We start from the raw sequence: 16,442 nt of genomic DNA, 5'->3' as shown, positions 1-16,442 counted from the left end.
TACCGTTTTGTTGTTTGGTTTGATTTTGGGCTTCTTACTCTGACAAACATGGATGGTGATATGTAAAGGCCCATGTACACATGTTTGTGAAGCATGTTTGAAGTATAAATCCTTGATTACAGATATACTACTCCCAAAGTGTGTGCTCATTTTTTATTTGGGTAATTGTTCATAAAAGTCTTTAAAATGGAGGAGAATCTTTTTTATTTAATTGCCCAAACTAACTGCTGCTGTTCATCCTCTAATCCAATCCAGTAAGTCTAAGGTCTTTTTAAAAGTTATTTAATGTATATGCATGTGTGGATACCTGTGTATGTATTTTTATACCACATGTGTGCAGTGGACACAGGAGCCAGAGGACTGCACCAGATCCCCTGAACTCATAGAGCTTGTAGCTGCCTGATGCGGGTGCCGGGAACCAAAGCCAGGACTCTCCAAGAGCAGCAAGTGTTCTCCGTTTGTTTTAATTTAAATTAGAAACAATCTTATGTTATATATCAATCCCAGTTCCCTCTGATTCTCCCATACCCCCCTACCAGTCCCCATCCCATCCCTCTTCTGCTCCACAGAAAGGGTGAGGCCTTCTATGCGGGATCATCAAAGTCTGTCGCATCATTTGAGGCAGGGCCTGGGCCCTCCCCTGTGTGTCTAGGCTGAAAGAATATCCCTCTATGAGAAACAGGCTCCCAATGTCCATTCCTGCACTAGGTAAAAATGCTGTTCCATTACCAGTGGCCCCATAGACTGCCCAGGCCTCCTGACTGTCACCCATGTACAGGGGGCCTGGTTCCTTCCTATGCTGATTTCCAAGCTGTCAGTCCAGGGTCCGTGAGCTCCCACTTGCTCAGGTCAGCTGTTTCTGTGGATTTCTGTAGCCTGGTCATCACTCCTCCCTCTCTACAAATGGACTCCAGGAGTTCGGCTCAGTGTTTAGCTGTGGCTGTCTGCGTATGTTTCCATCAGCTACTGGATGAAGGCTCTATGATGGCATTTCCTCTCATTATAGAGGAAAGGTATTTAAGATATCTTCCCCCTATTGCTTAGATTCTTAGTTGGGGGTCATTCTAGTATATCACTGGACACTTCCCTAGCGCCAGATTTCTCTTTAAACCTATAATGGCTCCCTCTATTATGGTATCTCTTTTCTTGCTCTCCTCTATTCCTCCCCTGGCTCAATCTTTCTGCTCCCTCATGATCTCCTCTCCCTTCTCCTCCTCCCCTGCTCTTTCTCCTAACTCCCTCTCCCCTCCCCCCATGCTCCCAATTTGCTCAGGAGATCTTGTCCCTTTCCCCTTCTCCAGGAGACAATGTATGTCTCTCTTAGGGTCCTCCTTGTTTCTTAGCTCTCTGGCAGTGTGGATTGTAGGCTGGCGATCCTTTGCTCTATGCCTAATATCTATATATGAGTGCGTACATACCATGTTTGTTTTTTTGTGAGTGGGTTACCTCACTCAGGATGGTTTCTGAGCAGCAAGTGTTCTTAACCTCTGAGAAATTCCACTATTCCTGTAAAAAATTCTTATTTCACTATTACAATTTGTGTTTATTTTCTGTGTATGAGGCCAGGGGTCTTTTTTTCTATGTATTTATTGCTGGCAATTTATTTTTCTGGGAGCCTCTTGGGTAGTATTCTCCTTTGTTATCTCTTTGCCACTAATCCTTTAATATTGTGCTTTGAATCCCTCAGTAGGTCCATATTAGTGCAGTAGGTGCACTATTACATGTCTGTAGATATGCAATGGAATGTTTTAGCTTTCATTTTTTTATTACAATTCTATAGATGAGTGCCTATCTATCACAGTTTATCTATTACAGTGTATCACAGTGTGGTGTGTATCTATCACAGTGTAGTGTGTATCAATCACAGTGTCGTGTGTATCTATCACATAGTATCTATTACAGTGTATCTATCACAGTGTAGCGTGTATCTATCACAGTGTAGTGTGTATTTATCACATAGTATCTATTACAGTGTATCTATCACAGTGTAGCGTGTATCTATCACAGTGTATCTATTACAGTGTATCTATCACAGTGTAGTGTGTATCTGTCATACTGTAGCATGTATCTATCACAGTGTAGCATGTATCTATCACAGTGTAGTGTGTATCTATCACAGTGTAGCATGTATCTATCACAGTGTAGTGTGCATCTATCACAGTGTAGCATGTATCTATCACAGTGTAGTGTGTATCTATCATACTGTAGCATGTATCTATCACAGTGTAGTGTGCATCTATCACAGTGTAGCATGTATCTATCACAGTGTAGTGTGCATCTATCACAGTGTAGCATGTATCTATCACAGTGTGGTGTGTATCTATCACAGTGTAGCGTGCATCTATCACAGTGTATCACAATGTTCCCAAGAGCATGGCTCCATTTCCTTAGCATTCACTAGAGACAGCACTTGGGCCACACCCAGTCCTGCACAGCCCCAGCATCAGTGAGATTGCAACTGTAACAAAGGCTCTGTTTAGCTGTGTTCCTTATGATGGAGCCCAGGACCAGACAGTGGGGTCGGAGGGTGTGTGTCTAAATTCCCTCCAGAGTCAGCTCATTCCCACTGAGCATTTTTGACATTGAGTTAAGGGAATCGTTTCTCGTCTGGAAATATGGGAGTCACCTGTTGGGTCAATACTGGTTCCACAGCTGGGGCAGCTGTGACTCTGAAGAGCCAATGGCATTTCTCTTGCTTCTCCCCCCCCCCCCGCCAGAATAAGTGGGAAACTTCATCTTTCTCCTTTCTGGGAGGTCTCTGCTCATTTGTCACATCCCGGGGTTAGGGCATTTCCACCATGACAGGAACAGAGAAGATTCCTAGCATGTCAATCACTCTCAGAAGTGACAAGTCACTTCCATGAATCCACAGTAGCCAACCTACATAGCCCCAGGTCCTCCCCAGCCCGTGTGCCTGAGACCAGGCTGTGCCCACATAGCCCCCAGCTGACCTCTCAGAGCTCTGCTCTAGTGTTTATCATTTACTATTATAAGTCCAATACTGATTTTAGTCATTTTCCTGTTGATACAGTGCAAGGCTGAGGACTTAAGTGGCAGAACACAGGCTTAGCATGTCCAGGGCTTGGGACTCAGTCCCCAGGGACGGCTGTGTCTTGGTTGGATGGATTTCGATGACACTTCTTTCTGTAGTGCTAAATGCTAAAGTGTCCTGAAAGAGGAAGAAGGTATCCTAAGAACAAGCCCCCCCCCCCCCGCTCCCAGGCCCCGCCCCCCCAGGCCCCACCTCCCAGACTAGACCACCAGAACCCACTGACTATGTTTTCTTCCTGGTGCCGTCAAGTATAGCCAGATTTGCTCTGGCTAATGTAAAACAATTTTTTAATTCTAAAGTTTTGTTTGCTTGCTTGCTTTTTAGAAGTCAAAAAAGAACAATGCAGTAGAGATTGGGACTAGAGGGAAGGAAATGGAAATGAAGGGCTGTAGTGCCTGATAGCTTCTTACGTTGCTGGGGTGTCTACTGGTTACCCAGCTCAGTTAGAGCTACGCTTAGAGTCTCATCTCAGTAACACCCACAGCACTGCCTAGAAGCTGAACTCCACAAAGCTCTGTCTGGAATAGAAAGCTGGAGTAAGCAAGGCCTGACCAAGGCTGTTCCTGTTTCCAAGGCCCCTGCAGCAGATGCCTAGCTTGAGTGTGATAGGAGCCTTCATAGCAAGTTCCTAGCATGTTCTTAGAATGAGTTGGCCATGGGACCTCGAGGCCGAGGATAAGGGTGAGGTGAGCCCTTGCCGTCTCTGCTGCTGCTCATGTCCGTGTGTCCCACACAGGTTTCCAGTCACCTGCAGTTCAAGCCCAAGCTGGCATCTCAGGCAGCTCTAGCTCCTTTACTCTCCTGGCCCAGGCTATAGATAACCAGTAGAACATGAGCTAGGTAGGTGTCTGTGACCTACCTTTTCACAAAGGCGTAACTACCAAGGAAGGCTAGAAAGGGGCCCAGACAGCATCAGTAGCAACCATGCAATTGTTTGCGTCCCATTTGGACCTGCCTCTGGCTCATTTCAGGGAGATATCTCACTGTCTCCTTAAACCCAGACATTCCAGCAGCTGGATGACCACTACATGCTCCCATTTTTCTGCTTGGTGCCTATGCCCTTTCCCCAGCTTTAGTGGCCCTTCTTAGTAAGCCTGGTTGAGTTTGGAATGCCAGAGCACAAAGGAACTCCTGCCTCCTCATTTTACGTCACTCTCTGCCCTCAATGCCGTGCCTCACTGGTCTGGGTGCCCAGTCTTCTGGAGGAAGTCACACATGCCAGCATGCCCTCACCAGGCTCTCATTCTCACCACCTTCTGTGGACTTCCTGTTGAAGCTATTTTGAATATTTTCCAGGTGAGGGTGCATCTTCTGAGTGCCTAGGGCCGTTGAGAGTTGGGAGAAACAGAGGCCACCCAGACCAGCTTCGTGTTTTCCTGTTGTCAAGAGCTGGTTTCTATTTTGTGTGCTCACCAATCACCACATTCGTACAAGGTCTGGTCCTATGCCATGTGCTTTGAACTCTGTCTAGAGCCAGATGGAGCAGCTCGCCTGTGCCCAGGGATGCTCACACTTGGGCACGGGCATGTGAGACGGGCACATGGGTAGACTGGGGAACTGTGGAGATGCTCAGGCTAGATGGTGGTAGCCAGGAGATGTGGGAGTGGGCATGGTGAGGAGGCAGGAGGATGGAGCAAAGCCAGGACCTTGGCAGCAATGTTAAAGCATCGGTGCCCATCAGGAGTGAAATCCCGGGTTGACTAGACTTTGAAGTAGTTTGGGGACTTATTGACTGTTCTCAAGATTTTGTGACCACAAGAATGACTCCTGCCAAAGCCTGTGTGCCTGGATGGCTCTGAAAGGGGAAGGAGGATATAGCCCAGAGGGGAAGGGAGGGCCAAAGATCTGCTCCTTTGCTGAGCAGTGGAGGGGGAGGGGCTTGGATGGGGTTCACCTGTGAGGTAATGAGGATGGGGAAGTCAGGTCCTCCCAGGTGAGCGGCTGCAGTTCAACACAGAGTCCGGAAGCATCAATTCGCTCTTCTAACTCTCTCTCTTACACACGCGCGCACACACACACACACACACACACACGCACGCACGCATGCACACACACACGCACGCACACAAGGACACGCTTCTCGCTCTCGTTCTCGCTCTCGCTTCCTTCCTTATCTTTATGCAGTTTGGAGGTACAATCCTTTATCTGATTTGGGGCTGTGCCGTGTTTGCTACCAGCACACTATGTAGTCATTTCTCCTCTCTGTGTTATTGTTTATCTGAATTCCTCGTTCTCCCCCATGGGCTTGCTTTGTTTCCATCTGTATATTCTGTTTATCCTGGGGGACTGTGCTCAGACCTCTGTTACATGTATGTTTTTCCTGCTGGTCTGAACCCACTGCAGTGCCAGCCCCAAATAATACACAGAGACATTATATTAGATATAAATGCTGTTGGCCAGTTACTAGTTTCTTATCGGCTAGCTCTGTCTTAATTATTAACCCATTTCTATTAATCTAAGTATATCCATGTGGTTTCATGGATATCCACAGGGGGGGGGGGGGGCCCCCCCCCCCCTCTCTTTTTTTTTTTTCCCCCCCCCCCCCTCCTTCTTTCCCCCCCCCCCGTCCCCCCGGCCCCCCTATCTTGCTTTCCTATTGGCCAACAGTGCTTTATTCATTAACCAGATGAGAAACATATTACAGAATGACATCTCCCATCATCTTCTCTTTCTGTCTAAATAAAAGAGGGTTAACCTTAACATAGCAAAATATATCACAACGTTATCGTGATCACAGTTATATTTTGTTCATTAACATTAGTAGTTTAAAGACATATTTCATCATCTATCCTATCTTCTGGTCTGTCTTCTGTACCTTATCTTTAATCCTAACTAGGAACTATCACCATACCATTTGTCTTCAACTCCTTCAAAGACCACAGAGGTAATTAATATTAAGTCTAGAATGACGGGCCTGGCGCCCCGGTTCTTCTGTATGGTCCATCTTCAGCCTATAAACCATGTGTGTCTGGCGGGCTCTTCAGCAAAGCAGAAAAGTTTAAACTGTCTTTTGTATTGGCGTTTGTCGTCCCTTTTCTCTGTGTCCTGCAGACTGTCTGGCAGACTCTTCCATGAAGCGGAACTCTGTAGCAATGTCTATCTTGAATCAGCTCTTTCCTGGGTTCCTACCTGTCCCGTTTATCAGCTAAAGCAACAGTCCAGACAAGAGCGTATTTCCCAAATGGCTAGTTTGCCTTTGGAAAACTTCTTAATGCGTTTCTTCGATGTCCATCTTCCTTTCTGACAGGTGGTGTTGCCGGGCTTTTGTCTCCTGTCAAGAAACCCTAAACCATTTTATGCCATATTCTGTAGGTCTTTGAGGTTTGAAGAATTCCTATCCATCTCAGAATACCTCTTGATTGTTTTGGTTTTTTTTGTTTTTTTTTTTTTTTCATTTCTATTAATCTCAGTTTTCCCGGTCTCTTTCGGGGGGGGGGCCCGGACCTCTGTCCCGTCTCTCCGGCTGCTCCTCCCTACTCCTGCCTCCTTTTTTTCCCTCCCCCTTCTTGCTTTCCTATTGGCCAACAGTGTTTTATTCATTAACCAGTATGAGAAACATTTACAGAATGACCTCTCCCATCAGACCTCTGAAGACCGGCTACCACACCTCTTTCTTAGCCTGACGAGAGGCTCTGGCTAACCAGCATGTCCCTCACACCCTCTTCCTGATGCCCTGCTAACGTACTTGTATTAGTACATTTCTTCATTTCTATTGTCTCAATTCTACCACAGGATACCATGGACTGAATGGCTCAAACAACAGGCATTCATTTCTCACAGTTGTAGGGGCATCCAGGAGAAAGCACCTGCACATTCAGTGACTGGCATGGGCCTGTTCTCCTTCACAGACAGCCTCTTAATAGCTAAGGCTGTCCAGGGTAGAAAGGACCAGGGAGCTCTCTGTGACCTCTTGTATAAGGGCACCAAGTCTGCCCTGACCCCCTAACACAATTACTTTATGGCCACCAGCACATTAAGGATAATATTGAGGATCGGGGTGTCAATATATGAACTTGGGGGACACAAACAACCAGAGCATAGCATGTTTCCTCACTCAAGAATCTAACATAAGGACAGCTGCACATCAGCATGGCCAGGGGTTACAGGTCTTAAGAAAAGTCTTCACACTTTAAAAAAAAAAAAATGGTGGTGTATACTGTTATTTAAAAAAAAAAAACAAAACATCGCCATGGGGCTGAAGAGATGGCTCAGCCGCTCACAACTGCCTGTTTCCAGCTCCAAGGCATCTGATGCCCCTTCTGGCCTCCCTGAGCACCTGCACTCGATGTTGACATTCTCACACAGACATGACACACACAAATGCACGCATGTAGTGAAAAATAAAACCTTTGTTAAAGTTGCCGTCATTTAGAGAAGTTGGGGCAGATTTTAGAAAGGATTTGAAGGTGACTTTATCACTATCTTAAACCCTTGAGCAATCAGCTAATACACATGAACGGGTCTCAAAAACTCAAGGTGTTTTTAGTTCTTGATGGCCAACCCATGACAGCTTGCTTACCTGAAATACAAACCTGGGCCCATTCTGTTTGCAGATTGCAGAGGGCATGGCATACATCGAGAGGAAGAACTACATCCATCGTGACCTGCGAGCGGCTAATGTCCTAGTCTCTGATGCACTCATGTGCAAGATTGCAGATTTTGGCCTTGCAAGAGTAATCGAAGATAATGAGTACACAGCGAGGGAAGGTATGGATACTGGGTTACAGAGGCCATGTCTATGCAAGTGTGTAATGTGCTTTCAACACCTTTCGCCCTCCATGCCTGATGCCCTCTCCTTTCTCACACCCTGTCCCCCCCAAGTGTTCCCTTTGCTCCCACGGACCACCTAGCTTCCGCTTTCCAGGTCTTGCTCTGTAGCACATACAGATGGTCTGGCAATGGGAGAAAATCTATTACCTACATATCTGACAGAGGGTTAACCATCTAGACAAAAAACTAAAGAAAAAACTATATAACAAGAACTATTTAACTATTGTCCTACTGTCTCATTTCATTTTTAAAAAAATAAACATTTACCCCCAAAAAATCATCATTTTGAAAAACTATGTATTTGGTGCAATATTCGAGATGTGCCAGAATTGTAGCTCACTTCTTAATGGGCTCTCTCTTGGCTAATGGCACTTAACACTTTAACAAGGTCATAAACAGTAACATCTGTCTTTCTTCTTTGTTATTGTTTTGAGACAGGGGAGGTGTTTGTTTTACTTTTCCATACTTGGGATTAATGAACTAGGGTCTCAGGCTTGCAAATAAGTGTTCTACCACTGATTTGTAGCAAGGTCTTGTTGTGTAACCCAGGCTGGCCTCAAACTATAAATCCTTCTGCCTCAGCCTCCCAAGTGCTGGTGTGTGTACCACACTCCCAGCCTTGTATTTCAGTTAACCAAAGTGAAACAAGACTAAATTTGTCAAAATTAGGATTCTTTGTTTACCCTGTAAGGCAAATTTCCTCACTCAATTATAAAGTGCATTTGCTTCTCTGACCTGCAGAGATGTTTGTAACACATTCTGTGCTACACACAGATGGGGGACCTCAAAGGTTCTGTAGCCCCAGAGACCCCTCTTTAAGGAGCTGAGCCGGGCTTCAAAGCAGGGAATCCAGCCTCAAAGTACATAAGAGAGAAATGATTCTACTGGTTTTGTTGACACCAACAAGCACTGAGTCTTTGACAAATAAATCTTCTACCATATGCTAATCTTGGGTTCTGGATTGCACACTGGGCACAAAGACAGTATGAAACTTGTTAAGATTATACCAAAGAGACAGCAGTAACCCAGAGATGGTCCTATCTTCTCCTCTTCCCTCCCATCATGCACCACTGCTCCAGGTTGTCAAGAGACCATGCAGGAATTAGTGATGCTGCCCAACACACAGGTGTCACACAACTCTCTTCTTTGTTCTTGTAGGAGCTTCCAGTTTCAGTAAGACACTGCAGAAGAAACCTCATGCAAAGACATAGTATAGACAATGTTTACAAGTGATGGCTATGAACCCCTAGCAGTACCCTGATGCTGGAGTCTGGGATAGGGCTTGCTTTCCTCAAGGGACCTTGTGTGTCCCTGGCTACAGCTGCCTGTTCCTGATCCCCCAGCCTCACCAGCAACTCAAAAGAACCTCATTCCATCACTGTCTCATTCTAAGTAGATAACCATGCTCAGTTCTGACCATCCAATATGATTTGTCAATGGAAGAAGGGATTGTGCCATTTGGAGCAACATCTGTGATTGCCTGGGCACAAGCTGAGAATTATTTGTATACGAAAGCATACACATTGATACACATAAGATATGTGATACATACGTACATATACACACACATATTATATATAATTCTGGCTGTGGGTATAGTTCAGTGTTGAGTGTGTATTTAGCATGCATGAGGGCCTAACTCTGATCCCTATCAGTAAAAATTAAATAGGTAAATTTAAATGAAATAAAAGACACATCTATGCAATTATGAAATGAACTCATTACAGAAAAAATGTGAACTGTTTTGTGGGGAAAGGTGAGAGGGGACATTTTGTTATGTTTGTTTGGTTTGGTGTTTTGAGGTAGGGTCCTGCTTGACTGTCCAGGTTGGTTTTAAAGTCCTGGAATCAAGAGATCCTTCTGCCTCAGCTGAGACTAAGGTACACATCAGCATGCATGACTCTGGATAAAATGTCTACACTGGGTATCAATGCTAAAGGGTGTGGTTTGAAAGGTAAACATACACACTAGTCTTTACGTTGTATGCCATGTCCTTCTGCGTTTGGAGTTAGGCCAGTTACAGTGCCCCCTAGGGGTTTCAGAAGAAACTGTGCTTCTAAGGAAGGGAGGGCTCAAAGAGGAAGGTGAATGTATTAAAATGACATTTGACACCACATCCATTTTGATTGTGTATGTGTCTTATCCCAAACAATAACATGAATTTGTGAAAACTCAAAGGCGAGAATGATCCACGACATTCCAGCTTGAGCTCTGAGTAAGAGCCTGTGTCTCCCTCCCCAGGTGCTAAGTTCCCCATCAAGTGGACAGCTCCAGAGGCCATCAACTTTGGCTGCTTCACTATCAAGTCTGACGTGTGGTCCTTCGGGATTCTCCTGTATGAAATCGTCACCTATGGGAAAATCCCTTACCCAGGTATTGCTTGCCCCCTCCCCACTCAATTGTTCCTCGTGAAGGGAGAACTCAGCAGTCTGAAGACATTTACAAGGCACAGTAGTGCCGTCAACCCAAATGATGCTTCCGAGAGAGCTCCCGGTCATTATATTTCGTGAAAATCCTCTGAAAGATGTGTAGAAGCTTCTACGCCTTTATTTTACGATTCCTTCACCAACTTCACCACTTACCACTGTGACTGCACCTGGCACTAGCCTGGGTGCTTAAATGAGGCACATTAGACAGGCGGGGCTCCAGATGAGGCAAAATGTACAAGGAACCAGGGTCTTCAACGTCTTCTGCCTGTTTCAAGAGCAAGCAAGGTGGTAGAGTCTCTTTTCAGGAGGTACTTGCTACTGGTCATCAGTGAAGGACTCTTCTGCTCTTAACTTAGGATGCCCCTGAGAACACTGTTTGGTATCTATCCCTGCCTTTCATTGTGCCAGGTTCTGCCTGGCCTGCCCTCCTCCAGAGTCTGTATTGATATGGCAAAGGTCGTTCTTAAATTCCCAATTTTTTTCTTTAGTTTCTTCCAGTCAGACAAAACTGTGTGAATAAGAGAATTTAAAGTTAAAGTTTTAGTGGCTAGAGAGGTCTCAGCAGTTAAAAGCACTCTCTTCCAGAGGACCTAGGTTCGATTACCAGTACCTACATGGCAGCACACAACTACCCATAATTCCAATCCCTGGGGATCCAACACTTTGGCCTCCTGAGCTTGCTGCCACATGGCTTCGATGCAAGGTGGAAAGCAGAAGAGCAAGCAGGCTCGTGCAGAATGAGCTTAGTAGAGGGGATGGCCTCCTAAAAACTCTCCTGGCGACTGATGTGGGCCCTCAAGAACAAGCATTGGTCCCTGTGAGAAGGGCATCTGCCTTGCTTACCAACCTAGCCCTCTTTTACAGAGCCCACCTCACAATACTTCCAGGATACCATTCCATCCTCAACATTAGTCTCAGGAGGACACACCCAGGCCATGTTCTGCGTTTGCAGCACTAACATGGGCATGGCCAGACAAGCTCTGGGTACCACACTGTCTGTGGCCACTGACCTCTCCCATCTTGGTCAGGTGTTTGCCACTTCATCTGGAGACTCACCAGGGTGTGTCAGGATAGGCCAACAGGCTGTCCCTTTCTGTAGACACTTGGCTTGCACTTTCTTCCCCTTGGTTCTGGCCACCTCTGCCTCTCTGAGTGCCAGATGTCTCTGAGCCTCAGCAAAGGTAGAGTCTAAGTTTTCATTTCTCGTTCTCCTTTTCAACTGTTGGTTGTTTTAGGTGAATTATAGGGAGAAATGGAAGGGAACCCAAAAGATCCTCGTTTTTTTTTTTTTTTCTTTTCTTTTTTTTTTTTTTTTTTTCTTTTTTTTTTTTTCTTTTTTTTCTTTTTTTTTCTTTTTGTCTTAAAACCAAACGTATGGTTGTATTTGTATACGGCTCTTCTACAGAGAAGAGAAGGGAGGGGTCTCTGCAGGTGATCTTCTCTTACAATGAGAACACGCTTCAAAATGACGCAAAACCTTTTGTGTCATTTGCACGATGTTATCTTGTTGTCTCTGGCTTTTCCAACCATGTGTGAACCCAAATTTTAAAATCCATCCTACTGTGAATATCTGCCTTGACCTGAAATGATGCTTGGAAAAGATGATTCATTCTGGTTTCTTCTACACTATTACCTCCTTACCCAGAAACCGCTATGTCCTGAAAGACTGTAATGTTCTACGCTCTGGCTGATCTCTGTACCACACCTTCTTCCTTCCCATGCTCTTTGACAAGCCTGTAGTTTCTGCTTATTTCTGCTCTCTGGATGCCACTTCCTGCACTCTGGATATCACCTCCCCTGTCCCCAAGCGACAGCATCTTTCCCTCTGTGTCCTTGGGAACAGCTCTCCATGTTAACCATCTCTCTGCATCCCTCCGAACTTAGTGCTATTTCATGACCCATGCATGGAGTTTAGTAGTAAGCAGAAAGAATGAAGAATACTACAGGAAAGGCTGGAGGCCTCCAGCCAATGGGCATTTGGATTCTTTAGCCTAGCCACAAGCTAAGTAGCCACTTCCATTCTTCTATAGGACTTACCATACCATGGCTTGCTTTATGTGTTGGTCCACTCAAGCATGAAAAGCTGGCTTTCCGATTCTCCTTTGTTCTCTTACGAAGCAGATTCCCAAGGCAGAACAGAGCATGCTGACCTTGGTCAGCAGCATTGATGATTCTCTTCAGAGTTAAGAGAACGTGCTAGAATAAGGAAGAAGACATCTGCAGGGAAGCTCAGGAGACCCTACAGGCTTTTACCTTCTCTGGGCATCTGACCTTTTATGTAAGAAGGAAGTGAAAGAGATGTTCCTAACCAAGCTGGCAGCTGCATTGCTATTTGTACCGTCCTGAGTGTGACCTCCCTCCCTCTGGCACCCTAGACTTCAGGCAGAAGTAAAACCAGACATTTCTGCAGAAATGAACCCAATAGTCAGTCACATAAGTTTGTGGAGATCCAAGTTCCAATTACAGAAAGTGATAGCTACCTGCTCATTGGCTGGGCGGCAAGAACCAGAAAGCTTCTAGTTAGAGGATTCCAGGAGACAGATAGGAAAGTGGCATTTCATAAATAGACTTGAAAAAAATTAATTCACCAGGTAAACAACTTGCAAGAGATACAGATGGAGGAAAGGGACTGGAGAGATGGCTCAGCAGTTAAAAGCACTGACTGACTTTTCAGAGGCCCAGGGTTCAATTCCCAGCACCCATATGGTAGCTCGCAACTATCTATAACTCCAGTCCCACAGAATTTGATATCTTCTTCTGGCCTCTTCAGGAACATGCGACACCACAGACATACACTTGGGCAAGACACTCACACACATAACAAATGAATGAAATTTTAGAAAAGAGATACAAACTACTGTAAAGCATATTTGATTCTTTCCATTTAGAGACCATTGTTCATATCAGGAGAGCTCCTTAGTCCTTAGTACCTCTGTTCTATGAAAGAAAGCCAGAGAAGGGTTGCCAGTTGTGTGTGTGAGGGGGTCCTCAAAGTATGAGATGTGTGCAAGATATTTTTAATTTTTTTTTTAGATGCTAAAAAGAATCTGTCCTACTAAAGAGGAAACCAAGGTCTGGTATGGTTAATGTAAAAGGTCATCCAAGTCCAATATTGATTTGTATGTATGTGTGCGTGTGTTAAAGTGAGGGAGTTATTTACAGGTGTGCAGGTGTGTGTGTGTGTATGAGTACAGGCACACATGTGTACACATGCCTGTAGAGGCCAAAGGACAACATGGGAATCATTCTTCAGCGCTGTCTATTGTCTTTTGAAACAGAGTCTCTCATTAGCCTGGAATTTGCCAAATAGGCTGGGCTGGCTGGCTAGCAGCCCCAGAGATCTGCTCATCTTACCTTCGCTGCCCCCCTCCCCACTGTCCCGAGAGTCTGGATTACAAGTGTGCACCGCCTTGCTTGGTTTTTTATGTGGAATCTGGTAGTCTAATTCAGGTCCTAATGCCTATGAAGTGTGCCTGATTTTGCTTTTGCAAATTGATGCCTTCTTGACACACACACCCATTCTAGAACGTACTTATCGAGTTGCCTGCCGAGTTCCTTCTCTGTCTTAATTGCTGAGAAAGAAAGGCATCCCAAACACTGTCGGCAAGGTGACTTAAAGCAGCAGAAATTCCACACTGCTGTGGCTGCTGAAGAATCCCAGAGGTCAGGAGTTGGGAAAGTGAGTCTCATCTGAGGTCTCTCTCCTTGGATAGTAAGTAGATACTGCCTGGCCCACTGGGCCTTACATGGACTTGTGTGTGTGTGTGTGTGTTCTTGGTATGATCCAGGTCACATTGGACTAGGCTCCACCTACAAGGCTCATGTTAACTTAATCACCTCTTTTAGGGCCTTATCTCAGTTATAGTGTCACTCTGGGGGACTGACAGTTAAAACCTGAATTGGAGAGAACATACTCCAAACCATAGGTAGACTTAAGGGAGTCTTACAGTCCTAGCTGCAGGGCTACCAACAGCAAGCTGGCCCCTGCCGTCCTCCGCCATTGAGCTGGGCTTCTAGACTCAACATGGCCACTTTTTTGTTTGCTTTTGGCTCTAGGGAGAACAAATGCAGATGTGATGACCGCGCTGTCACAGGGCTACCGGATGCCACGCATGGAGAACTGCCCAGATGAGCTCTATGAGATCATGAAAATGTGTTGGAAAGAAAAAGCGGAGGAGAGGCCGACTTTTGACTACTTACAGAGTGTCCTGGATGATTTCTACACTGCCACGGAAGGGCAGTACCAGCAGCAACCGTAATGGGCACGAAGACCTGCCCGTAGTAGTTAGTAGGGAAAGCAGCCTTCGGGCTCAGCTAATCATCTCATGCCAGGACTCTGCGTTCCTGGCTCCTGATGGACAGGCCGAACTAACTCAGGAAGAACACCCTGGACTTAGGATGCTGCTTCTTTAGTGGGTGGCCACTGCTCAGTGGGACCAGAGTCAAAATACAAACGCCTGCTATTTCCAGTATGCACCACACAGGCTCCATGGGCTGAGTTCAGAGACTGTTGCAACAAATTCCCAAACGCAGCAAGAACTAAACTCACTTAACAAAAATAACCCCGTGCACAAACAGATGTTCCCTGACCTTCTCCATGCTTTGGCTTACTTTAAAAACAACAACAACAACAAAAAAAAAAACTACTACTACTAATCCAGTCTGTTAAGTTTTACACATGAAGCCACCAGCTTTAAACTGTCTTTTTTGAATGTTTTTGTTTTGGAGGTTTAGTTCCTCCCCACCTCCACCCCACTCCCATGCCCCCACCCCACCCCCACTCTGCTCTGAGACTGTTAAGCATTTTCCTTTGTGGTAAGGTGGCCGGACAGGTGGTAGCTTGAGCTCGCCCTGCAAGAGCATCATGTGTGAGCATGCAGAGCGACCACAGCTGATCTGGAACCCTTTGGAGCCGCCCCACCACCCAGCCCTCCCAGCCAAGGTGGGAAAGCCTTGGGTTCTGCCCTATGGAGAAACGTTTGTAATGATCTGGGTGTTTGAGTGACAGGACTCTAAAGGCCTTTTTGATGGGGTCCTTTGGGAGAACTGTAAGAGTAATATGTCAGGACTTTACCTGCCTTCCAAAACCGTAAAGGATGTCTTTGACTTCTTCAAGTGACTTGAACATTCTTGAATCATATATTTTAGCTGTACTCTAAAGAAGTTAAAAATGCCATATTTGGGGCTATTTTTGTGATGTAATCTTTTCTAAATTGTGTAGGATGTGTGAGAGACTTTTACACTTACAGGTAGGAAGGAGGTAACCATGGAGACATCTCTGGCAGACCTGAGAAGCTTTGTTACCTGGGTTTTCCATCGCAAACTCCAATCGGAAACCGCTGTGTCTGCCCCTTGCACTTATGCTATTGTGTATATACTTAATAATTCTATTTTTGATTTTATTTTAATACACCCAATAACATCTTGAGGATTTTGTCTTGTGCTTCGGATTTTTTTCAGCTCTTGGCAGTGTATAAATAAGAGCCAGTTGGAGGGAAAGGGCAGGTAGTCATCTCATCCAGTCACGTGGCATAAGCTTGTGGAGGTTGCTCTATAGCTGGAGCCCTTCAGGCTGGAACTCTGAGGAGTTGATGGCCTGGGTGCCCAAGGATCTGCTTTCTAACGGGCTTTGCAGGCACCATTAAAATTGCAACTTGTATGTTTATTTTAGCTGGATGCCTAGAGGAAGGGATTGAATGGTCCTTAAACTTTAATTAGTCTTTTTCCTGCTTTTTAAAAATAATATCCTTTCAAAGTGTTCTCAAGCCCTTCATTTCCAAGTGCCCCATTTACAAACACTGCATGTGCATGTTTGGCCACTTAATTACAATAGCAGGTTCCCTAACACCTTCCCCTACACATGCTAACACACACTCATCTCAGCACTCAGCACCTGTATTGTCCAACTCATTTCATGGAAAAGGCACGCAAAGAGTCCTTAAAACAAAAGGGAACTCTAAAAAGCTTGCTAAGAATTCATGTTTACCTTGCCTTGTTTCTCTCCATTGAGTATTTGATCCTTTCTTCCACATGCTCGATCCTTTCTTCCACATGCTCGCTTCATCAGGAGCCCTCGGGTACAATGGGCGGGAGCTGGAGAGATGGCTCAGGGGTCTCAGGGGGCTATGTAAGTGGATCGCCCCGAATCTCTTCCTACCAGCGCACCTCACTGTAATCGTGGACCTGTTTGG

General features: G+C 45.5%; 1 protein-coding gene across 4 annotated transcripts in view; it reads left to right on the top strand.

Annotated features, from left to right (window-relative positions):
- Positions 1–15,679, top strand: part of Lyn (LYN proto-oncogene, Src family tyrosine kinase) — a 104,507-nt gene extending 88,828 nt beyond the window's left edge. For all 4 annotated transcript variants that reach the window (XM_051197673.1, XM_051197654.1, XM_051197664.1 and 1 more), the window contains exons 11-13: positions 7,606–7,759; positions 10,064–10,195; positions 14,308–15,679. In XM_051197673.1, coding sequence (XP_051053630.1) covers positions 7,606–7,759; positions 10,064–10,195; positions 14,308–14,510 — 489 coding nt within the window. In that variant the 3' untranslated portion in view covers positions 14,511–15,679. The remainder of the gene's footprint in view (positions 1–7,605; positions 7,760–10,063; positions 10,196–14,307) is intronic.
- Positions 15,680–16,442: the final 763 nt, after the last annotated feature.

This window comes from Phodopus roborovskii, unplaced genomic scaffold (genome assembly GCF_943737965.1).
Source record: "Phodopus roborovskii unplaced genomic scaffold, PHOROB, whole genome shotgun sequence".
Lineage (NCBI taxonomy): Eukaryota > Metazoa > Chordata > Mammalia > Rodentia > Cricetidae > Phodopus > Phodopus roborovskii.
The sequence above is the reverse complement of the archived record's forward strand: the minus strand, read 5'-3'. Positions and strand labels throughout refer to the sequence as shown.